General features: G+C 41.0%; 1 protein-coding gene across 1 annotated transcript in view; it reads right to left on the bottom strand.

Moving 5' to 3' along the window:
• Positions 1-4,398: 4,398 nt before the first annotated feature.
• Positions 4,399-24,818, bottom strand: part of RREB1 (ras responsive element binding protein 1) — a 142,263-nt gene continuing 121,843 nt past the window's right edge. The window contains 3 exon segments of the mRNA XM_050939820.1: positions 4,399-7,955; positions 11,493-12,230; positions 18,260-18,424. Coding sequence (XP_050795777.1) covers positions 7,435-7,955; positions 11,493-12,230; positions 18,260-18,424 — 1,424 coding nt within the window. The 3' untranslated portion in view covers positions 4,399-7,434.

Below are 24,818 nucleotides of genomic sequence, written 5' to 3'. Positions count from 1 at the left end.
GGGAATATCCCTAATAAAACAAACGCACTATGAGATACTGACATGGAAGAGGATGTGGGGTTCAGATGGGGACAGATCCTTAGCCAGCAACTCAGTGTCTGGTAGTGGTTACAATGAGACGACAAATAGCACCCACGACAGAAGGCAATGTGTTGTGATGCTGATCACGAACACTTCTGCATATTGTTCACAGTTGTGGGCACCACATCACAGGACAGCAAAAGCAGTGAAGAATTAGCAAGAGGTGCAGAGGAGGGCAAAGGTGGTATGTCTCTCCAGGGCTAGCATTATGTGGAGAAGGAACACTAATTCATCTTGATTTAAAAGGGAAATGAGGAGACCTTCTCATGATCTCCTAGGCCCTGGTGGGGGTTCACTATTGAAGCCCTGTGGGGAGCGTTGGCCTTTTTTATAATCACCAAGATCCTGAGATTTACAGGGCAGCAACATTGATGTCCCACATTGAGTGGAGGTGGCACCACCAAGGCCTCCTTTTCCCAGCACATTGCTCTTTGAACTATTCTTATTATGTAGCTTCCTCACCACTAGGGGAGCCTCTCAACTTTAGGTAGTCATGCATAGGGGACCACTTTCCTAGAGGAGACTGGACAATTTCTCACCCTCTCTCCACATGCTTTCTCTCCTGGCTATAGAATCCCTGTGTACTCCATGCATGATTCTGTCACTGCTCTAGGACCAGGTTCTCCAGCATTTTATGCTGATTTCTTACCCTCTGCCCAGGTCTCTTCATGTACAGACTTCCCTCTCCTACCCCAAAAGCCTGGCTTTGGATCATCCCTTTTCCTCCTTTCTAACTGAAAGGAGACATCATCCCATGGTTGAAGAAGGGAGGCCTGGGTGCAATTCCTAGCTCTGTCCACAGACTTGCCGTGTGGCTTTGGGCAAGTCACTACACCTCTCCATGACTCCGTTTATCCCCATTTTATCAATAGGGATAATGATACTAACTTTGCAAATCACACTGAGATCTATGGCTGTTAAGTGCAAATTAATCTGTTACAATTATGATTATTGCCAGGGTGGAGCACGTTATCCAGCCTCAGTCTCAGCAAGCGAATGGGCCAAAATTTCTTGGGTCACATTAGGATACTCAAGGCTATAATACTAAGGGTTAACACCTTTTTTCTTAACATTGTGCTTCTAGAGTCAATCAAGCTATGGGGAATTCTAATCAAGCTCCTTTCACCTTAAACCACACAGTGAGACATGCCTCTCCTTGGATATTAGCAGGGATAGTCAGTCTAAAGCAGTGGTGAGCTGGCGCTGGTTCCCACCGGTTAGCAAGAACCAGTTGTTAAATTTAGAAGCCAGTGTAGAACCGGCTGTTAAACGAGTGGGTGGGTGGGCAAACAACTCCAGTCCGTGGGCCACATCCGGCCTGCGGGACTGTCCTGTCTCCAGCCCACCTGAGCTCCCAGCTGGGGAGGCTCCCCAGACCTCTCCCCTACTTCCCCTTCCCTCGCAGAGCCGCGAGGTGCTGAGCCGCGGGCGCCAGCATTCTGAGCAGTTCTGCAGCTCCTGCCGCTTTGAGCGGCAAGGTAAGGGGGGGGCTGTGAGCTCCAGCGGGCTGCGCAGCATCCAGACACGCTGTTCTGAGTAGCATGGTAAGGGGGCCGGGTCGGGGCTGAGAGGAGGAGCTAGATAAGGGGCAGGGAGCTGTTGGAGGGGGCGGTCAGGTGATGGAGAACAGGGGGGCTGGGTAGGGTGGGAGTTCTGGGGCTCTGTCGGGGTGGTGATGGATGGGGTCAGGGCAGTCAGGGGACAGGGAGCGGGGCAAGTTGGGTAGGGGGTGGGGTCCTGGGGGGCAGTTAAGGTGCGGGGGTCTCTGCAGGGGGTGGCCAGGGGATAGGGAGCGGGGGGAGGTTGATGGGTTGTGGGTTCTGAGGGGGGCAGGACGTGGGTGAGGGTTGGATGGGGGGGACAAGCTGTTTTGGGAGGCATAGCCTTCCCTACCCAGTCTCATACAAATTTTGCAACCCCGATGTACAGGGCCAGCTTTAGGAAGTGCGGGCCCGATTTCAACAGGGCCCCAGCAGAGATGACTAAAAACAAACAAACAAACAAACAAAAAAAACACATAAAAAAACACGTGGGGCTCATACTCACCGGGTGGCGCTCCAAGTCTTCAGTGACACTTCGGCAGTGGGTCCTTCACTTGCTCTGGGTCTTCAGCGGCACTGAAGGACCCACCACTGAAGTGCTGTCGAAGACCCGGGGCGAGTGAAGGACCTGCTGGTTTGTTAAGATTTTGGCAGCTCATCGCTGTTCTAAGGTACTGCCTCAAGAGGGTACAACAGTTACACTTGCTGGGTGGGTACAGGGCCAGTTCCAGGAAAGTGTCCAGCAGGTCCCTGGGTTTTCACCTGAATCCAGACAGTTGTAGCTGCAACTATCAGAATCTCTTAAAGTTTCCATAAGTGGCTTGTTTTTCTTAGCAAGTTGCCTGCAATTTTGAGTCCCCAGCGTAGATCTCCACAAAAGCAAGCGAATTAATCTGAGCTGGGAGGTTTTACAGAAGTCAAAAGGATGTTTCTTCCGGTCTTTTGCCTCCTTATTTTCCGTCCTGAGAGGCTGAGTCTGAACAGAGTGTATGCGAGGATTTCAATTCAGTGTGGGGATGAGAAGTACAACTTTAAGAAATAGAATGGGCCACATCCATCTGTCCCAGTCACTACTTGTTTCCTATTCTTTCCCCACTCCCTGTAAGTACTGTGTGCACATATCCCAACTACTGCTATTATGTGACTAAGGAGATAATGTCAAATACAAAATATTTTTATTCCTTTCTCCTTACCAGAAATTTCCAGGCTGACTTTTCATCATCTTTTACCAATAGCAACCCAAGTCAACATTGCAGTCTGGGGGCAACTATCAGGTTTTCACCCAACTCCTACATTTTGAGAATCTCCTCCCATTTCCCCACCCCCAGCTACAGATGCCAACTTCGTGCTTTACACCACCATGCAAGAAGATAGGGGTCTGGTTCCCTTCCCAGCAGAGGCACCCTTAACTCTCAGCAATGATTCCCTGCAGTGCTCTGTGAATGGGGAACTTCAGTTTTTTCCCCAAGCCCAATGCTTGGAAAAACAATAAATGTCGTTGCCACTCAAAAATCAAGGCAAAACCCCACGGTTATTCCCAAAACAGGATGGCTCTGTTGCCCACTCCGTGGGAGTTTTGCTTAAAACATTATGTCAACAGAATAAAAATAATCTATGTAAAACTTCACGTTTAACGCACATCTGAGGGAACAAAGAGGTAGCATTTTTGGCATGTAAAGGTAACACCAATAGCCTCAAATGTCTTGGCATTTCCCCCCCACATCCGCCAACCAGCTGACAGCCCTACAGATGGTCTTCAGAAACCAAGTGTCACTGTGGCAATGGGGGGTGGGGGACTAGTAGGAGCAAAGTAAGGTTGTTTTGGTAGGTAGCTGTAGTGCCCAGTAGAAGTATTTGGTTTCTCTCCTAAACTGTTGCAGAACCAGGACAGGAAAAAATCATGGCAGTCACAGGGCCAAATTCAAATGGAATGGAAGGTAGCGTAAGGTACATGTCAGCAAAAGGGTTTCTGGGGAGCTTAATTTGGTATGATTTAAATATAAGAGGCTACAAAAAGGTGTAAATCACAGCAGCACAGACTCCTTTACACATCACTTCACAGGTTTGGAAGTCAGGAACTATCATCCACAGGGAGGGGATTTAAAAAGAAGCAGATTCTAAAACTCCCTACATTTCCCTGGGCTCTAGAATCTTGAGCTCAATCCAGATGGTCATCACCACCCTGTGAAAGGCATTCTATATGGCAGACAAAGTGCAAGTTGGAAGAGCATATTTACCTGACAAGCTAAAATAAAGCAACATTCTCAGGTACTTTGCACATAGCAGTCTATTACATCCTGAAGATTTCACAGCTCTACTAAATTCCCTGTGAAAAATTCAACTGTGATGGTAGTCGCCACTAGACACCTATTTCATTTATAAAAAAAATATGAATAGTATTCCTTAAGTACAGCACCATCCCCTGATAAAGCCATTTACTTATGTGATCATGAAGCTGCAGTTTAAAAGTGGAAAGAGAAGTTCAAACTAAAGGTGGCTCAAGGAAACTGGCATGAAAATTTTGCCCCAACTTTTTACTGAAATTTTAACCAAAATCTTCCCCCCAAAAAAACACCATTTACAAAAGCTGTGACCTGCCCCAAACTGGTTGGAATACAGGACAAAATGGTCAAAATCTTTTGACCATCTCTAGTTCAAACACAGCCCAACAAGGGAGAACCATCCCTATACATAAACTCAGACTCTGGTTTGTGTATAATCCTTCACAGATAGGCTTAAAAGCAAGTTACAACAAACCCACAAGAAGAGCCGTGTCCATTTTGCAACCTATAATTTTTAAATATAACATTTTATTGCTTAGATGGTTTGATACAGAACAGATTTACTTTCAATTTGAATTTGGAAGTACTGTACAGCTGAATAAAGAGAGGAATAAAAGTACCAAAACAAATGTGTGATTCTCTGTTCATGTGGCATAAACCAGTCTTGTACACAACTTGTAGCAGCAGTTAAAGTTCCCTTTAGAAAAAATATGAATTCTACACATTTATTATTGTTTCCTGCATGGGCTGAAATCACTAAGATTAAATTTCCTTCTTGAATAGAGAGAGTGAGAGAGAGAGACACACACACACAGAAGGGGAGAGAAGATTACGAATCATTCTGAAAATGGAATCAGGCTGTCACATAGCTCCGAAAAGCCCTTTGAGAATAGTCAGAAACATAAGTTCTCTTTTTCTTTTTGCGCTTTCACAGTCAAGTGCTTAATGTAGTGATTGAATTATTTCATCGTTAAGTCCATTGCAACTCTGACAAAAGATTTCAGAAGATCCATTTTTTTTTGTAAAAGCCCTGAGAAAGGAAAAATAAAAGGATTCAAAACAAACAAAAAAAAAAAGAGAGAGACAAATTAGCTGAACATGCAAACTAAGCCTAAGATTCACCCATAGTTTAAACATGTTATAAACTTCACAGTTTAATATTGGGGAAAAAAACAACAACAAAAAAGTTCTCAGTCAAACTCAACTAATAAAAATGTCAATAAAATGTGGCAAGACCTTATAATCTACTAGGATATAGATAAAGGCTAAATAAAGCTTTAAATCAATAGTGATTATTGCTAGCAGATGTCCCGGCAGGCTGCTGGGAATTGATTACTCGCTACATTGTTCTGCAGCATATAGTTTAGTAATGGCTTCTCCCCCACAATATTGCGCAGTTTAGTGTGGAGAGCTGCAAAAAAAACAAAACAAAAGAAAACCAACCCCAAAATTAAAAACAAACAAAAAAAAAACCAAAAATACCCAAAATAATATAATAATTATCATTATAATAGTAATAAAAAAGTTAAGGGATGTGTGAACTGGTTTAAACTAAGTAGAACACACCTGGAAAAGTTTTAAAGGAATCATTGGTTCTGAGTTTTATTAATTTGGAGTAACTTATTTCAAAACTGGTTCATACATCCCTAATAAAAAAATCACATATACCTCAACTATTTTTTTTCTTATTTTATATGCGAGAATATCACTTGAGAACATTTTTCTTCCTTTGAATTCTGGGGAGTTGGATTTCAGTCTCCAGAAATATATATATCACAGAGAGAGAGAGAGAGAGAGAGAGAGAGAGAGAGATTGATTTAAGGCCCTCTTCTTCTGAGTCTAATGAAAGTAGGACATGTGATTTTGCATGGGAAGGGACGGGAGGATCACAGTGTGGGTGAGGGAGCTGAAGTGGTGAAACGGCACAGTGAGACTCCGGCAATACTATGGCTCTGTCTGTCCCAGAGATCATGACTGAAGGACAACAAGAACAACGGATGCTGAGCATACCTAAAAATGCACAGCTACAGTAGGATACATTTTGCTTAACCCAGTAAAATGCTAGTGGTTGGGAGTATCTCCTGTTGTAGGCAACAGAAGGCCTGTGGAGAAATCCCAACCCTCAGCATTAAAGTGGTTAAACTATCAATATGAAATTTAGAAACACACACTAGTCTTCAAGCATCAACCCCAAAACCTCAGGAAGAAAGATTTTTTTTTAAATTTATTTTATTTATTTTTAACATGTTTTATATTTGTAGTTTTATTACCAGTAGTATTTTCCTGCTTTAGAAAAAGACGGTAGCAAGATCACGGTAAGGCTCGCATTTCTTTCTCGCTTTCTTTCAACTGGAAGACTAAATAACTTTGCTCATTAGTAACAAATGTCATGTGATCGGAACCAAGCAATTTGCAGTGCCTTCTTCATGCACTCAAGGTGGGAAGGGGAGTCCTTTCATGACCCTCCCCACACACACCCATGCTATCACTAGTGAGATGTTCCCCTGTACATTTGTGATGATTACTTGCTGGCCTCCATTTGATTCTCCAGTCAGAGGAAGGGTTCCATTTAAGTACAGTAGAAGAGCTGCAACATGAGAGGGGAGTTGGTGAAATCTTAAACAGGGGATCCAAGCTGCACTGTAGATCTCCGCGGGCAAATATTGCCCATTCGTTTCTGCTGTCTGCAGAGACTAGCAAACTGATGAATTTATAAAATAATAATAAAATAATAATAATAATAATAATATATTGAAGCAAATCAAACATATATAACAGCGGGTGCATAATTTCCATAGGTTAAGTTGCTATGTAACTCTTCTCTGTGTACTCAGTCCACAATGGCCAGAAAGAATGTCTTTAAATGGTAACTAGATTACCATTTCTAATGCTGAAAAGTGGAAACAAGTTATGAGGTTGAAAGCTCTTTGTCTTTCCTGGTTTTGGCTTTAACCAACTTTGAACATCTTCAACCACCATTTCGTTAATACCTGGAATTGGATTAATGCTCCATCGTATGGCAAATGCAAGAATGTCTATACTGAGAAAAATCAGCATCTTGTACATATTTCCTCTGGCTATCTCATCTGAAATTCATGTAATTTTCTTCCAGTTATTGGCTGTGGTATCCAAGGGCTTCCCCGCCCCACTGCCCCCATTTCCAGCTCAGAGAACAAACACAGCGACTATAACAGATATACAAGAACAAGCTCACACACACACCAATACAAAAGGTAACATTAATGCTTAAATGAAAAAGGTCCTCTCCAAATAATTCAATAAAATATTACAAAAAAATCACTTTTTTTGAAAAAACCTATGATACCAAAAGATCTAATAAAGTAGTAAGGCACTCAAATCAGTATATACCGTAGTCTCTTGCATTATTATACTGAAAGGCATATGGCACTGAATCCAGTCTGCCATACTATCCCACAGCTGAAGGTCACTCTTACAAAATATATTCCAAAAACCTTGCTCCACTGGTTTTAGTTTGTATGCTGGGATGGGTCCAATTTCATAGTAAAAATTCACTCAACTCCCAAAAGCTGAGGTGTACTATCTGCAGAGGCAAGAATGTGATTCACGGGAGATTTTTTGTTGTGCATCTCCAGCAAGTCCTGAATGAAACCTGACGGACTCTCGTGATCACAGTTACCCCGAGATTCCTGATCTTTTGTGATCTGTTTCTGTGCATTCTTGCTGGACTCTGCAAGGCAAGTACTGGCTGTTCGTCCGGGGGTTTTCTCCTCTCTGCAAAGGGAATCCTTCGCTGCATTGGCCAGACTCTCTTTTCGGTTTCTAGGGACAGATGAATGGTTACCAAGGCCTGCAACTGAGTCACACTCATTTTCTGAGATAGGATTAGTGCCACTGTGGATAGACTCATTTTCACTGTCTTCTTCACACCTAGACTGGGTCTCCTCTTTGTCACTCTCCTTCTCATGGTTCCTAGCGTTCTTGACCTTCTGGTGTATGCGCTGATGGCGAACCAGGCTGTGTTTCAGAGTGAAGGTCCGTTCACAGGTCTGACATTTGTATGGTCTCTCTCCTAGGACAGAATTAAGACCAAAATATAATTAAGATTATAAATACATTTCCCTCTCTCTTTTCAGGACAATACAACATACAAGACTGCTCTAGACCAACGATTCTCACACTGTGGGTCGGGACCCCAAAGTGGGTCACATCTCCCTTTAATGGGGTTGCCAGGGCTAGTTCCAACAATGTTTAGTCCCAACATTTACTGTAGGATTTCCTTTCACGTGACTTGGATAACTACCTGCTACTTGAGTAGTGAGGCCGACAGTTAGGTTCCTAAATGAAAGAGACCTGATTCAGAAAGGTACTGAGCTTCCGCAGTGGGAGCTGCATGTAAACAGCACCTCTGAAAATCAGGCTGCTTTTCTTTAGGTGTGTACTTTTAGACACCAACATTTGCAGGTGTTGCTTTATTGAAGTCATATACCAAATAAATGCTTGACTTGCCATTTCTGTAACAACTGATACTTAACAACTCTGTACCTAAAATCTGTGTAACTATATGGTTTCAAAATCTGGCTGTAAAACTACAACTATACTGAACTGTATGTCTACCTGTGTACCCAACTGCCTATTTAATAGTGAATTTACCTGCAACTACCCTACTGAAACACAAGCCACTGGTTTTAGAGAATTCTTCAATCTTACCTAAGGTCAGCAGGATCTGGTAGAGAGAGAGAGTACAACCAGCTCATATGGTTATTCATTGTTAAACACTTAGCTATCACATAAACCTCGGGCGACTGTAAAGGCATCTGCTGAAACATGTATTTTTTAAAGGGACTATGTCGTAATTTGGGTAGATGGGTTAGTAATTTGACATGCTGTATTCAGCATCCATAATTCATGTCTGTTAACATTCCGTGCTCTTAAGTGAGCAACTTTTTCTGCCAGAAGCTCAGAAAAGTCTTTTGAAACTCAAAGATGTTTGTGAAACTGAGCCAATGGCATTGAGGTAGCAGTTTCCTTTGCAGGATAAACAGACTGCTCGACTTTCTTTCCCCCTCAAAAGGATGGAAATTACCACAAAACAGTAAAGACTAGCCCATGGCACACAGGGGCTGAGATTCACAGAAGGAACGAGGATCATGGGCCCAGTTTGTCTGGGCAACCAGTATTTAAAAAACAAGCTAGGCAGCATGTGAGAAAACATTTCCTCCTCACTCCCTTATAGAAGGGTGAACATTTTACACACAAATTATTAAACCAACTAGAATGGAAGCTGCTTACAAATGAGTTCTGATATAGCAAAACTATCTCTTGTTAAGTAAAATAAAGAGTCCCACAGTGATTCAACGTGCAAATGCAGACCAACCTGCAAAGCACCTAAGCTTATAGGAGGTTTCTGAGGCAGAGAGTAACTTTACTTTCAAAAGGTTTTGGTTAGAATCAGGAGAAAAAGTTGTTGGTTTTTTTCCTCTCCAACATTTTTTTTTTCCCCACAAAAAACTGGCAGAGTGCTGTAAAGATTCTGCAACTCAGAATCAGGTCCTGTTTAATGATGCACAAGCTCTTTGGTGCACTGCATATCCTGCATCCATGATCAACAGAAAGGAAAATAAATGATGCAAGTTTGGTATGATTCCACTAATATGATAGCTTCTTGATCTTTTAAAAAATATGAGTGCATAGAGTGAGCTCATAAATTTTAAGAGCCCATAGCAATGGACTGAGCCAGACTTACTGCAGGGTGTATAAAATATACTAGAAAATAAACTGTAGGGACCACTCTGCATTGGAAGAGAAATGGACTAGAGATGAGTGAATGGCTCTTCCATGCATCTTATTTTTATTCTTCAGGCAGGCATTGTACAATTTTTCCCCCACTTAGCCCCCAGTTGGGGAAAAATGTGGACAGGGTCACAAAAACCATTTTTCAGAAACAACTAGCAATGAAGCTAGTTAAATGTATTATGTTTGAAGGAAAAAAATCACGCATTGGTCAGGGCTACTACAGATAAAGTTAAAAAGTTAAAAAAAGCAGAAGGGGGAGGGAGGAGAGAAAGACTCCAGTGACAAGTTCAACAAACGTTCAGGAACAATGAAAACATTAAAAGTATCTGACATATGGATTGTTGAGGAGCTCATCCTCAGAAAGAACAAAAGCAGCATTTGGCTCATCAGAGAATGCTATGTTAGACTTAAGAATCTTTCCCCAAAGGCTTTCTTGAACACAGATGTATCATATGTTGTAGTGATTTTGTACATGACACAAATAAATACAAGAATGAGACCAAACTAGTTTTTCCTTGTGACACAACCCACATGTCTAGCAGTGAAAACTAAACTCACTGCAACAGCATCCTTCAGATTCATAGCCTGATTTTCAAAGATGATGATCTTTCATTGACTTCAAGAGATTTGTGGGTGCTCAGCACTTTGGAAAAGTCACACTAACGGAGATTTGGTGTTTTTTTTTAAAGATTTCAATCAGAAATCAGTTTTGCATCTGAGAAGTTAATTACTCAGGTAAGTAAAAAATTGGACCCACATACTTTTAAAAAGTGTCTTAGTGTCGTTACTTAAGTGAAGCCTCACCTTTGATTAAAATGTAAATATGACGTACCTAAGCTTAATCAGAAAATATGTAACAATGAAAAACTATGCCAAAAACCAGCACATGAAGGAAGTTTCTTTTCCTGATGTCACTTCAGCTTACTGCTAAGTGAAATTAAGCACACCTGAATTCTACACATTTGGAGTGGTGTGAATGGATTCACATCTCTTTGAGGTCATAGTTATTGCTCAGCCATTCTACATGTGGATACTACGATTTTACTAATCAAAATGGAAGACAGTCATCTAATCCTCCCTCGTAATGCAGTGTTGAACAATATCCTATTGCATAAGCAGAACCCCATTTATTCCACGATGACTAGCAGCACAATGAAGTCACTGGATGGCATTGTACTAAATGTATTCCACCTGCTCTGCTCAGGTTCAGAGAAAGAGTGAAAGCTGATCATGGAGTTGACTCTCACTCAGATAAACATAGCAAAGAGTGTGATCAAACAGATGCACCGAGGCATGGAGATGCTGGGTCTCTAGAATCCCATGATAAACCAACTCCCCTCCTCCGATGTATTCCCTTTATAGTGTCATTATACTCCAATGTGCAACAAAATATAAGAGAAATGCAGAGCCACAGAGGAGGGGGCAAGGAGCTGGATATAAAATCTGTGCAATAGTTTCCCTGATCTCTCCTCACCTCCAAATTCTGCACCATAAGTAGAAAAATAATTTTGAAAAAATTTAAGCCAACTACCCCTATCACCCAGGTAGATAAATATATCATTGATTATGTATTTCCACTGAGCTTTCTGAAGATATAAAGGATTTTGAATGTTTACCCTTCTCTCCACATTCCTCTCCAATTCACTTTATGTTACCACAGAAACTTAAACTCGCCTCATAACATAGTTTGACTGTGCAGCAGAAATTAGAAGTCCCTGCTCATGCTGAGGTCCATCAGGCTGAAGAGCTCACAGGATGCTGACCACAAACAGGAATCTCCTCCCTGCAATACTGTCTCATGTTCTCCACTTACCTGTATGGGATCTCATGTGTCGTGTTAAGTCCTGTAGAGACCAAAACCGCTTGTTGCACACAGTACAGACTTTCTTCCTCTTGTCTGCCTTTGTGGTACTCTTAGCCCCATTAGTCTTTGGTTTTTTGTCGTCATCACTCTTCTCACAGGATTTTCTCTCTGTACTTTCTCCCTCAGAGACACTTTCGCTCTCTTCATTCTCCTTTCCTGTTGCCTCACAGTCCACAGAAGATTCTAGCACCTTTAAGTCCATTGGGAGCTCTTCCTGATCAAGAGTGGAGTCTTGCTTTGTGGGAGCTCCAGCTTCCTCCTGAACACTTTTGCTTTCATCTTCACTGCTCTTTCCGTCCTTTCTGTCCTCACGAACATGGGCCTTTTTGTGCCGGCCAAGAGTGCCAGCAAATTTGAAGATTTTCCCACAAACGTCACAGGCGTGTTTCTTTTCACTCTGGGAGCAGTTACCTGCACTCTGGTCACTCTCTGCCAGTTTAAAGTCCATCAGCTTACTGGCAAAATTGAGGTCAAGGCTTTTGTTACTTAAAGAGTCTTCTTCCGGTCCCTCTTCATACTCATTTGCTTTTTCTTGTGCATCCTCTTCTCCTTGGGGCAAGTCAACCTTTTGCTCCTGCTTGGGACTGCATTTATCTTCCAGTAGCTCCGTTTCTTCCTCTGGCTGCTCTCTCTCGCAGGAGGTCAGATCCAGCGCCCCACCTAGAGTCTCCAGATCTGAATGACTGTCTGTAGGCAAAGAGAGGGAAATTTTTGTCAGTCAGACATCCTCCACCGACGCAGAATTAACTATGTGTCCTGTCAAGGCATCACTGACTCACTAGCATCACTTCTAATTCATTCAATTTATTTACCACCCAGGCCAGTAAATGTACAGCTGAGAAGAGAACATAACAGACACCAAAAATGAGACCATTAGGAATCTGTAACAACATACTTTCTCCTCCAACATACAACTACTGGGTTCTTGGGTCTCTGTTTCATTGAGCCACAGTATAATCACTCTCACTACAGAGAACAAATGGTAATGCTCAGATACCACAGAAGAGGAGGTAAGTGCAATACTATTATAAATGCATACCAAAGATCTGCAATTATTTTTTATTTATAAAACAGGAGAGTTTTTATGCATTCTCAGAGATTACTTAATCAGTCTGTTTAAGATGTGGTTTCTATATAATGGAGCCCCTCTGCAAAATAAAAACAAATGTAATTAATTAGTATAATTAAGTGTTAAAGATTGTTACATTCCAAAGTTGGGTAGATACAGATATAGGTCATATTGACATATCTCTGATATACAGAAATCATGGAAGTTTGTGCCAGTACAGGATTCAGTTCTTTATAGTGAACACATTTATTAAAATGATACTACACTGAACTAAGACAAAAATGCAGCAATGGGTGACATAACACTGTTTTGTGACCCCTGCAACAACCAGACATAGGGTGAGTTATCAGCCTCAACTACTGTAAGGCTCCCTGCTTTTATCACCTTGTATCACATTCTTAACATTGCTTAAAACACAGTTTGAGTTAAATTTCTTCATTTCTTTTAAGAAAAATGGAGGCAGAGACAGAGAGCTTCTGAATTCGAGAGAGAGGGTGAATTTATAAATGGAAAATAATCCAGACCAGATTTGGATGCCAAAGTTGAGACTGATGTATGGGACATAATTGCAGCTGTTGTGCCTCTTTTTAGTTAAGATTTCAAAAGCTGTGACTCACCTTGCTTTAGTCAACTGTTTGCAACATTAATATAGACCTAGATGTTAGTATTCATCAAGTGAACAGTATCATCTTTTATATTTATCATGGATCTAATAATTTTGAAAAGACCTCTAACATGCTATATGCACTAGCAGCCAAAACACTGCACAACTAACAGTGGATTTAGTGTTTACTTGCAAGTCTAACAGCTTCTTAGTAACTATAAAGATTTTAAAATGCTGATAAAATTTACAATTATTTTCTGGCTGACACATACACAGCATGTGGAGTTTGTCTCAGAACTGCCTAGATTTTTTATTATAAGCTTCTCTCATATAAAGAGAGCAACCAGAGATGACAGTAAGATAGTTATAACGCTCTTGATAGTTTGGAACAGGTTTTTGTAATACAGCACCTTCACAGTGATAAGAAATATTGTGGCTAAGCAGAACTTCTAGTAATTGTGCATACGCACTTAATACAGCGTAATTCTGACATATTTTGGTGGGGGGTAGGAAGACCACAGAATCACAGAAATGTAGGACTGGAAGGGACCTCGAAAGGTCAGTTCAGTCCCCTGCCCTGAGACAGGACTAATCATTATCTACACCAGGGGTCGGCAACCTTTCAGAAGTGGTGTGCCAAGTCTTCATTTATTCACTCTAATTTAAGGTTTTGCATGCCAGTAATACATTTTAGCGTTTTCAGAAGGTCTCTTTCTAAAGTCTATAATATATAACTAAACTATTGTTGTATGTAAAATAAATAAGGTTTTTAAAATGTTTAAGAAGCTTCAATGCAGGAGATCTATCCCAAAGGGTGGGTGGATTACAGATGCGCCTGTGGATGAACTGCGGCTTTGATGTCAGGAAATGGAGTGCAGAGAGGGGCTTAGAGCTTATCAGGAGTTGTGAAGGGCAGGGAAGACCTTGTGAGCTGGAAATAGCTAGTCTAGCTGTGAGATCTTTCCATTCCAAAAGCTAGACATCATATTAAGGTGTCCTGTTCCAGATTCAGATACAAACTAAGCTAGGAATACATGAAAATCTGCATCTGCATGTATTGGGAGCGATGCTTTTTGCTGCATCTGGATCAGCACACATTTTTAGGAACAATTTCACAGGTCTGTTACAAAGGGGCTCAGGAAGAGGCATTATTACTTTATGAAAACTGGGGGTTATAAGGGAAAAACTGTTTTGTAACCTTAATATTAGCAGTTACTATCAGAAAATGGTCTAATAGTCTCCAAGAAAGTTGTAGAAACCCCATCACATAAAGACACTTAAAAACTGGGGTGGGCAAAGCACTAGAAATAATGCTGAAAGAACAACTGGCACTGCCAGAAGGATAATATTAGAGTATCCATTTATATTCACCACCACCACAGTGCTTAACTTCTAGGCTATCCCAAGGAACACCACCCTTCATGTGTGTAAGATGGCACATTTTCTGTCACTATTTGAACAGCTTCCACTAGGTGGAACCACTTAGTAAGTTGTTTTTTTTTTCCCCATTTTTTAAAAACCACACAAGGTACAGCTTCTCCTAGCTCCACCACCAAAGTAGGGAACACCTGCCCAATCACAAGAGGCTTATGATATCAAAGCTCTTAAGGGTTTCTTTCCCCCTTCTTCATACTCACTCAAAATATATATTATTGATACCTCTATTAAATCTAGCCACCTTTAATGAGAATAATACACCTTAAAAACAGCCAGTTTACATTTGAGGATTTCAGACATACTCCTAAAACCCTTCCAACTAAAGGGAAAATTAAAAGCATAAAAGGACAAGTGCAATTTATTTAAAATAAATAAATCCTATCAACTTGTAACAAATGTGGGAAAAATCACCAATTTACAAAAAAAAAAGTTATTAAATACAGTAACTGGTGAAAAACCAGGTGCCATGATATTGCTTATCTTCTGATACAGGTTCTGATCCTAAAATACCTTCAAATGAATAATTACTCATATGAACAGTCCTATTGACTGATATGAATGAAATTGTTCAAGACTGAGTCCATTAATTATGTCCAAGAAGTAGAAATCAGTATCTGAATACACCAGAAAGCCCAGAGAATGTTCCAGCTGTTTTAAGATGAATTCCATTATTTAATCAGGAAAATGTTTTTATGCTCCACTGGCTTAATGCAAACAATCATTATATATCTTCTATACAAGATTCTCTACTAAGCAATAGCACTTGCTTTAAAACAACTTAATGGCTCTTGCCTTTGTCACATACTCTAGTGCTAAGCAGCTCTTCCTTTTGTCATGAACTATGTATGATCCGGAACCTGAAGTTGCTATGCATGCGCCGGCCACAGAGACTGCAATTTCAAGCCCTCTGTCCTGCTAGAAAGTAACAATGATCTATTTGACATGTACTGGGGGCTGCAACAGTTGTTGCAACATCATCATTTTCTAGTGTAGACGGGGCCTGAGAGATGTAAGGACGGACCACAGAGATGGAGATAAGCAACGATGGATTCGGCTAAACATACTACATATACTTACTTTGTAAATATTTTCCCAGTTACCTCTGAAAGTAGTTTTCAACTGTCTCATACTGGGGACCACTTCCTGAACATATTTGTCTGTCTTTCTGTATTACAGAATAGAGAGGCCCTCTCTTACCTAACACCCATTCCCAATTCCACACCTTCTCTGCATCAATAAGAACAGAGTCTTTAGTCACAAGAAACAGTAAAATAAAGTTGCTTTCATATGTTAGATATGGATATTTTATTATGTCCCCTCACGTTGGGTCTCCGGGTATTTCCTCTCCCTGAGGGCTTCACATTTACTTATACCAAGTCACTCTTCATTGCCTGAAATTTGACTTTTTCTCTTCTCTTCTGTACTGTTACAATCCTCTTTGTTTATACTCTATGGCTTCCCTTCATTTCAGAATGCTGTGTACAGGCTACTGTCTCGCCTAGGAAGTGGGAACATAGACATCCTCTCTCACTTTCACAGATTCTCTATCCATCTCTGAATCCTATTCATAAATGCCATCCTGGTTTTTGAGAACTCCTATAGACTTGTTTCATATTACATGACCTCTCAAATTGCATTTCCTGTCTTTACATCTCACCTTAAAGCTTTCCTCTTTGCTTTACCTTGTGGTTATGTCTAACCCTCATTCAAAACATCTCTTCCTTCCTTTTTCCAGTGACACTGGTGCTGGTAATCACTGGCTAATGACAGCCATCTTCCTCACAACCTTTAAAATCTCAGCCCTTGCAAACTTCTTCCATGTTAGCTGGACTACACTATTTACCCACCTTCTATAAGAGCCAGAAGAAGAATTAAAACATCTCTGTCTCTAGGGTAGTATCATTGAATCAGAAAGTATTTTAAAAATACAATTTGCGTTAATCACTTGGACAACAAAAGGAGACTGCAAGTCCAGGGCTGTACAATGATTTGGGAATATGACTGAAAGACTATTTGGTCCTGTCTTCGCTGCAAGACTATGCTGTGTGGGAGGAACAACTGTATTGTAACTGCATTCCCCAACACTACTCCTGGGGGAATTCTGCATCACTGTACATGTGCAGAATTCATGTGTCCTGCAGAATTTTATTTTTTTCCGCAGAAAATACATTCTGCCCCAGAAGTGCTGCAGTTCCACCTTTTGCCCACCAGAGGCCACTGTAGCGCCAGAACAACCAACAGTATGAATACAACAAGAAGTCTGGTGGCACCTTAAAGACTAACAGATTTATTTGGGCATAAGCTTTCATGGGTAAAAAACTCATTTCTTCAGACGCATGAATGTAGCAAGCTGTTCTGGTACCACAGCAGCCTCTGGTGGGCAAAAGGCAGAACTGAAGCACTTCTGGGGCAGAATGTGTTTTCTGTGGGAGGGTGGGGCGGAAATTCAGTGGCACAGAACTCCCCTAGGAGTAGAAGTTTGTCACAGCACCTGGCCTGTGGAGCCAGGTTAGGACAGAGTAGGGCACCGGGGCTGCTGGGAGGTCACACACAGGGGTTCAGAATGGCTAGTGCAGGAGAACAGACTGGGGCATGGGCTTAGGAGCTAGTGTGGTGACAGCACTGAGCAAGGGACTGAATGGGAGTGGGGGTGCATGGACAGAAGGCCTTGGGTCCTGTCTACACAATTTTATTCTGTCAGGGGATCATATAACAACATGAAGTCTGCTTGATCAAGTTATAACATGGTTTGGTTCTGTCTGTGTAGTCAGGAACAAACCATATCATACCTATGACACCAAACTGTGCTATATAGCCCTGTAAAGTTAAAGGCTGCTGACACAGTTATAACACAGTGTAGTCCCATTTTGACAAGCAAGGCCAAATCAAGTTGTATCATGTCTCCCAACATGGTAAAGTTTATTGCGAGGCTAGCACTTAGCTGGATCTGTATTACACTGTTTCAAAAGGGAATGCAAGGGATTCATATTCTGGTCCCTCTTCCCTTCATTACAGTACACCACCATCTATCAAACAATTGGTGGATACTGGAAATCTTCATATAAATGGGAATTCAGAAAAATGGAAGGAAGGTATGGTGCACCCTGATGCAACTGACTGTTGGTTAAATCAGGGTTCAGTATAATGGGTTGATTTGTAACTTTCATTAACAGGCTAATCAAAGCCACGTCCCTTCTGCTGCTTTTAAATTCATTGCTACAAGACAACTTCTATGAAACCTACTCAAAAGATTCCTGACACGCAAGCTCTCTTTGATGTATGTATGTATTTCACAACGAAGGCTCACCCGTGCAAACTACAACCTGTAGCATATTAAGCAATTTTCAGGCAACAGACTCACACAGCCATCTGCTTGGCTTCCCTCTAATTCGGTCTCTCCTATGTAGTCAACACAGAAAAACTACTGAATAGTTGCAACTACCCTGGCTCCTATCAGCTTGCCCTTTCTGAACAAACACCACTCCGCCCTCTGAAAGCTAACTAAAGCCTTGTGTCATGCAGCAATGTATTTGCTTTGTTTGTCTACAGTCTCCAAGCAAATTAACACAACTTGTCTTGTTATTCTGAACAACCTGAAAGAACTACCTGTGCTATCATGAGATCCAGCATCACTTTCTTTAGACTGGGGGATAAGCCCGTTTCTTCTCAGAGAGCAGTTGGCAACTCCATGTTTGCGCAAGAGGTGGCGTTCACAGTTAGATTTGGTAGAAAAGAAGACATCACATTTTTGACAGGGGAAGGGCTTCTGACCTGAAGCGGGAAAAAAAAAAAAATTATCTATCTTTCTAATGTGTAATAAGAGCCTCTCTGGTTTCCTGTTGGTTTGAGACCATGTGTGATTAATATGACGATTATTTCTCCCCTAAAATTAGAATTCCATCCTATCCTGCCTGGCTGGATAAAGTTCACTCTCACCTCCATTGTGTCACAGGAAAACTACTACAACATACTAGTTTGTAAGATCCTCAGTAGAAGGATCTTTTCTCTCTGTGTGTTGAATCAGGCCTGCTGTGTTACAGGCCTGATGCAACTTCCCTCTGAAATCACTGGGGAGGTTTTTCCATTGACTTCAACAGAAGCTAAATCAGGTCCTGTGTGACAGCAATGATGATCTCTGCATGTTTGGAATAAGAATAACCAAAGGAGTAAACATTAAAAGCTAGAACAGCAAAATAGGACTGGGTATAGAAAACTTTAAAAAAGCCAAAGCAAAAACAAATGCCATGCAATGGAATCAGAAAAACAGGCCTAAAAGATACCTCTCTGAAGAAGGAAGAGGTGGAGACGAGGGGTGTGTATAAAAGAAAATCAGCTACTGTAAGAAACGAAAAGGTAGCCTCATCTCCTTCATACAACGCAGACAACATGGTCACTTCCCTCACTTTAATCTTCCATGAGTTGGGTTCTGTGCTAATTTAGTACCTGAATCTGTATTAGGGAATCATGTGTTACGTAAACAGCCCTGTATCTCACAACTGAACTGTGGTAAGTCACATGGCTCCCTCAGGTGAGTTCTGCTTCTTTCCCTTTCTTGATTTTCTCCGTGTAAATTCAGCGTTCTGCAAGTGACATGGTACCACTGTCTATAGGCTGATAAGCTGCTCACTTCTTAGTTGGCCAGCTAATTATGTTGGCTGCAAAATTAAGACTTGAAATATTTATACCATCTTTGTCTCCACTTGTACTTGGCTTCTTTCCATAATCCAAATATAAAACAGAACTTCAAGGGGAAGGCCCTTTCGCAGTTTGCTACATGTTAGCTCTATGCTTTTCCATGTTTCTCTGTGTGTATGCAGTAGAAGGGTTAGTTTGGAATTATTTATTTATAACTCAGAACCAGCTTCTCAGATCAGAATCTCCTGGCCATTTCTAACATGGAAAGCTTTCATACAGCCATCTTTATATAAAACAGTCTAACATATTTACAGCAGTTACAACCTAAACCTTTTGTTCTTCTGACCTTCGCACAAACACACACATTAGACGGAGGTCTCAAGTCCTATCTACAAATCCTGCCTGTTGTGCAAAATGTACTCCCCTCCCCCATCCCCTCACGCCCCCTTGTATTTTACCAACATCAACTTAAACTAATAGATTAAAGAAAGACAGTTAGGCCTCAGAAGGGCCACATACTTTGGACTCCTCAAAATAAGAACTTAAAAGCTGGACCATTCTCTCTCTGCCTCTTTTTTTTTTTTTTTTTTTTAATTGAAACAAGTTTTGCATAAGAAAATGCAGGAAACCCTGGGTAATCCCTTTAATAGTAATGAAGATTTTTTCCCCAATGAACTCAAAAGTGGTATTTCAAATAGACTCAGGATGTGGCACACTTCTCAGAAGTTTGTCTAAACCCACACATTTTATTTTAAGTCAGGTAGCAAATTACATGAAGAGACAAATGTTTTGGCCTGAAGGCTTTTTCCCCTGGCTTTAAATAACAAATTGTTCTCGTGATAGGACACCCCATGCAAGTAGGTACATTAACCTTTTTTTAGTTAAGCTGATTAGAACTGAGCTTTTAAGTTTTAATTATTTACTTTTTCCATAAAGACATCATTGCTTGGCCTGAAGCTTACACATTAGATGCAAGACAACTCATTGTCGAACTCAGAAAGCAATGCAAAAGAACTACTGTCTGGGTCAGGCAATTTTTTAGGAAATCTCCAATAGCATCTATTTAATACACAAAAAAAGGATTACGAAACAATTACAGCATAACATAAGATAATTTCTTAACTTTTCTTAAACAGAATCAACTCATGGTATTTTCAAAATTTATTTACTTTTTCCACTGTCACCATAAGGGGGGAAAACATAATTACTATGACAAAGTGCAACAGTGAAGATGCCAATTCAAAATTAAGCTATTAAAACAAAGAATTTTAAAAATCTAGTTAGTTTTCTTTATTTGTGCCTTTATGTATTTCTCAGTGTGGACAATAAAAACAGACTTATCAGTCTCATTTTATTTATAGTTGATTTCATTTCAAAGTCTAGTGGTTACTTGGCAGGGTTTGCAAGTCAAAGTTTATTTCTTTAAAAAAAATGCTTCTACCAGTAAGTCTTAGCAACATCTCAGTATTAAAACGTTAATGTCAAACGCTCATTTTTAAAAACCTACCCCTTGGGCCAACTTTGACCTGATAGCACCCTTTAAAGAATCACTCAGGAAAGTTTTTAATGAGCACACCACTGATTTAAAATGTATATGGTTAACCTGCTACAGACTCAGGGGTCCAAATATACCAGATTTTTTTTTAAACCATGCACTGCCCCACATACAAGGAACAAAGTGAAATTAATCATCTCTGAGGCACCGTCTTGTTTGTTTCACTTTACTATTGGAACACAGAGGAGGAAGACGGGGAGAAAAGCAGAGGGAAGAGGGTGAGAAAAATAAAGTGAAGGGAGAGGACGACTCGAGAAAAATCAAATACAGCCAAGCAAAGAAGAATGAAGAAAGAAAGATAGTAAAAAGACAAGGGTTCAGGTATACTCACACACAGTGGTACAAGTGTACAGGTACCACTTCTGTGCTCTTCCACATCAGAGTATATCTGACCCACTGATGACCAACTGCATGCTGTGCATCGCAATACAAACCAATAGTATTTCATTTACAGGTCAAATACTTCCAGAGAAAAGTTCTTGGAGTCACAGAGGAGTATTGAGGTGGAGATGAGGAAGTGGAAGGAAGCTGTATGGGATTTGGTAGTGTGAGAGACGAAACAAAAAATGTGGGAGAAGATCACAGATGGGGAACTTAATGACAGGTCAAAGCACCAGCAATGAAGATGAGGTAGGTGATAGTGCTCCGGCAGTATGAAAGAGGAAGGGGCCAGCATACATAGGATGGGGTGTCAAGAAATTGTTTTTTTTTTAATGGAGGAGGGAGGGAACCACATTTTAAAAATGAAAAACATATTCTGACTCTCCTTGGAAGAAATACCCCCAGTATTAACAAGCACAAGAAACATATATTTTAACTTTTTCACATTTGTATAACACACTGGCTTAATGTTGGCACGTGAACCCCAATTTAATGCTTGAAATGGTGGAGCTTTTCCTCATTAGGATACTCATTTGCTAAGCTAACTGGATAATTTAAACACTTGAGCCTGGGAACAACACAGATAAATAACTGAGGGGGAGAGGTTATTCACCACTTCCCCTACTAAATCAATCTCTATTATTTGTTTCACAACAGCTTATTACAGAAATATAGGAAGATGTGAGGAAGAGGACGTGGTGAGTGGCAAAAGCCAGGACTGTAGGCCTGGCAAGTGAGAATACACTGCCAAGATATCCCCCTAACTCCTTCAGATCTGTTGAGGCCAAAACCTTTAAGTGTCTCCTCCATCACTGTCCCAAGTCAAGGAATGCACAGCAAACTGAATAAAATATTCATAGTTTTCATGACAAGAAGGCTAAATAGATTTGCTCTCAAGTTTAACCAGAGCTACCCAACACATTACGGAGTTCTAATCTACGAGAGGGGCTTCAAGAAACTATCTTTTCCCAAACCTTCTACTAACCTGAAGCTGTCCCCCTCAAGAATTCCCATTGCACAGCTTTTTCCACCACACTTATCTCTCTGGCACCCATCAATATTGTATCTACTACACCTGGCTCCCAACAATTTCTTCCATGTGGTCACACCTATGACCGAGAGATCCCATTAATGTTTCAAAATATTTACAGCTTGTTTTTTTTATTCACGACTGCCTTCCTGACCAGTACTTTATAGGCCTCCATATCTCACTCCTCCTTGGTCATTCCGTGTAATGTCTGAGGCCTTGTCCACACTAGAGTTTTCAGCTGTCAATTTTGTAGCACTGGTACAAAACTCTGAGTATAGGGTTAGCATGCTAGTGTTACCCAAGCTAAACTGCACTAGTGCAAGTTATAGTTTATATCAGCAAACCACATCAACACTAGGGGTGTGTACCAGCATAGCTACACCAGTGTCACTACAGTGATGGCTAAAATACTCAGTGTAGACAAGGTCAGAGTGTACCAGGATGAATCTGAATTGATTGCAACAATCACTGTAAGTGATGCCATCAGCAGAGTGGCTGCTCAGCAAGGAGGATACTGGGCTAGATGGACCATTGGTTTGACCTAGTCTGGCCATTCTTATGTTCTCTGCCTATGCTGGGGATCTGCACCACTTAACACTCTCAGTGGCCAGCCACCAACTTAGCTGTACTGGTGCAAGCCGCTAGGGCAGACAAGCAAAGCTGCTATATGAACTGATGGAGCTCATCCTCAGCTTGGAGTTAAGGTAAGTTCCACCAGCGCACATCATGGCTTATTGCGGTTTCCTCTGTCTACACTAGGTGTCTCACCAGGGCAGATACTTTGGTGGCTAGTCATTATCAGCTGTAAGCAGAGCAAACCCCAAGTGAAGACACACAGTGTTCTGCCTCACACACCAGATGCTGCTTTTCTGCTAAGGATGCATTTCCTCTTTGGAGGGTGGTGATTTAGAAGATGATTAAGAGAGACCTCAAATGCCCCTTATAACTGAAAACAAGCTGTGTATTTAGCGAGACAAAGCAATTTGTTCTGTGCAAGGCAGAAAATAATAGCTTTACTGTTGTACAGGTGTTCTGCAAGTTATATGCTCATGTCACCCAGCGTGGACTGTAACACGGATTGCTCTATGGGTCAGAGTCCCTTTAAATTGCTTAACTTTTTCCAGCTCTTCAGTTTTCTCTCTTCATTAGAGACACAGTCAGTTATTATATTTTGCATTCTTTTCAAAATGGAGGTTAAACTTCCCTACAGTCTGTACAAGCAGTAAACTCCTTTGTGAATCAACACTACTTGGTTAATATACAGAATTCCCACAGGAGAGAGCACTGCTTACAAATGCCCATTACTCTTATTCTTCTTGATGTCAGGATTTGATATTCCTCAACACAAAAGCAAATGCTAAGAGCGTAAACTGCTACTTCTCCTCTTTAAATAAAATGAAAGAGAGACTAGGGGTCCAAGACTGCAGCTTTGCTTCTCTCTGTACACAGGATGAGAGTCTACCCGTGGCTCTGCTGCAATGCTAGTTGAAAAGGGAGAGTAAAAAGCAATGCAGCATTCATTACAGCATTATTTATTTGTTTTAAAGTGAAAAACAAACAGATCAGTCTCCTCATAATGCCCTTGCAATATAAAAGTTTAATGTTATTTATGCAGCAATACGATATCAAGAAAAAGTTCCAAGGAATATACAGTAAGTCGTCTTGCTTCAGGGCATAAGCCAGCCTCCTAAATGTTTGGGGTTAGGAAGAAACATCCCCTGTGGTGCAGGTTATTATGCAGCTGTTCATTATGATGTTTCTTGCACCTTTGTCTTAAGTACAGGGTACTGACCACCATGAGCAACCAATACTAAACTAGAGGGACCACTTCTTTGATCCAAGATTGCAGTTCCTATGATCTTGTTCTGCTATGGAGTTTTCATTTATTTGCTCTCAGTTTTAAATTTCCTTATATATTTACTAAAGCTGACAAGCTGCTAATGAAGAAAGGCAGCCAAACAAATAATCAACAAAGAACTATTCAATACATAAGCTCATCTTCAGAATAAAGTTAGAATAACTGAAAACTAGAGGAAAAATTCTCTTCCTAAGCATAACAGAAGAACTCCACTGATGTCAACTGAGGCTACAACTACACAATGAACTTGGGGTGTGATTCCCTGGCTTGTGTACACATACTTGCATTAACTCTCATTGAGCTAATATGAGTATAAACAGCAGCAGCAGAGACACAACAGCCGTGCCGTGTACAAACTGCCCGGGTATGTACGTGGCTCAGCTGTTCCTCTGCTGCTACTACCACGAATATACTGCTATTTATACCTGAGCTAATGCGAGTATGCGTACGCAGAATCACACCCCTAGCTCATAGTGTAGACATAACCTGATTTGTGCCAGATCTGTACTACATGTAGGAGAGCAGAATTTACCTCTAGATATCCATGGATACAGAAGTTAGGCGAGCTACAATATTTTTGACAAACACCACAGTACACTGTTGTGTTTTCATACCCCAAAATAATGGGAATGGTTGAGAAGTCACAAATCAAAGAGCAAAATTATTCAGACTATAAGCAGGGGGAGATGAATGGATGAATGACACC

The sequence above is a fragment of the Gopherus flavomarginatus genome, chromosome 2, assembly GCF_025201925.1.
Source record: "Gopherus flavomarginatus isolate rGopFla2 chromosome 2, rGopFla2.mat.asm, whole genome shotgun sequence".
In the NCBI taxonomy this organism is placed as follows: Eukaryota; Metazoa; Chordata; order Testudines; family Testudinidae; genus Gopherus; species Gopherus flavomarginatus.
The sequence above is the reverse complement of the archived record's forward strand: the minus strand, read 5'-3'. Positions and strand labels throughout refer to the sequence as shown.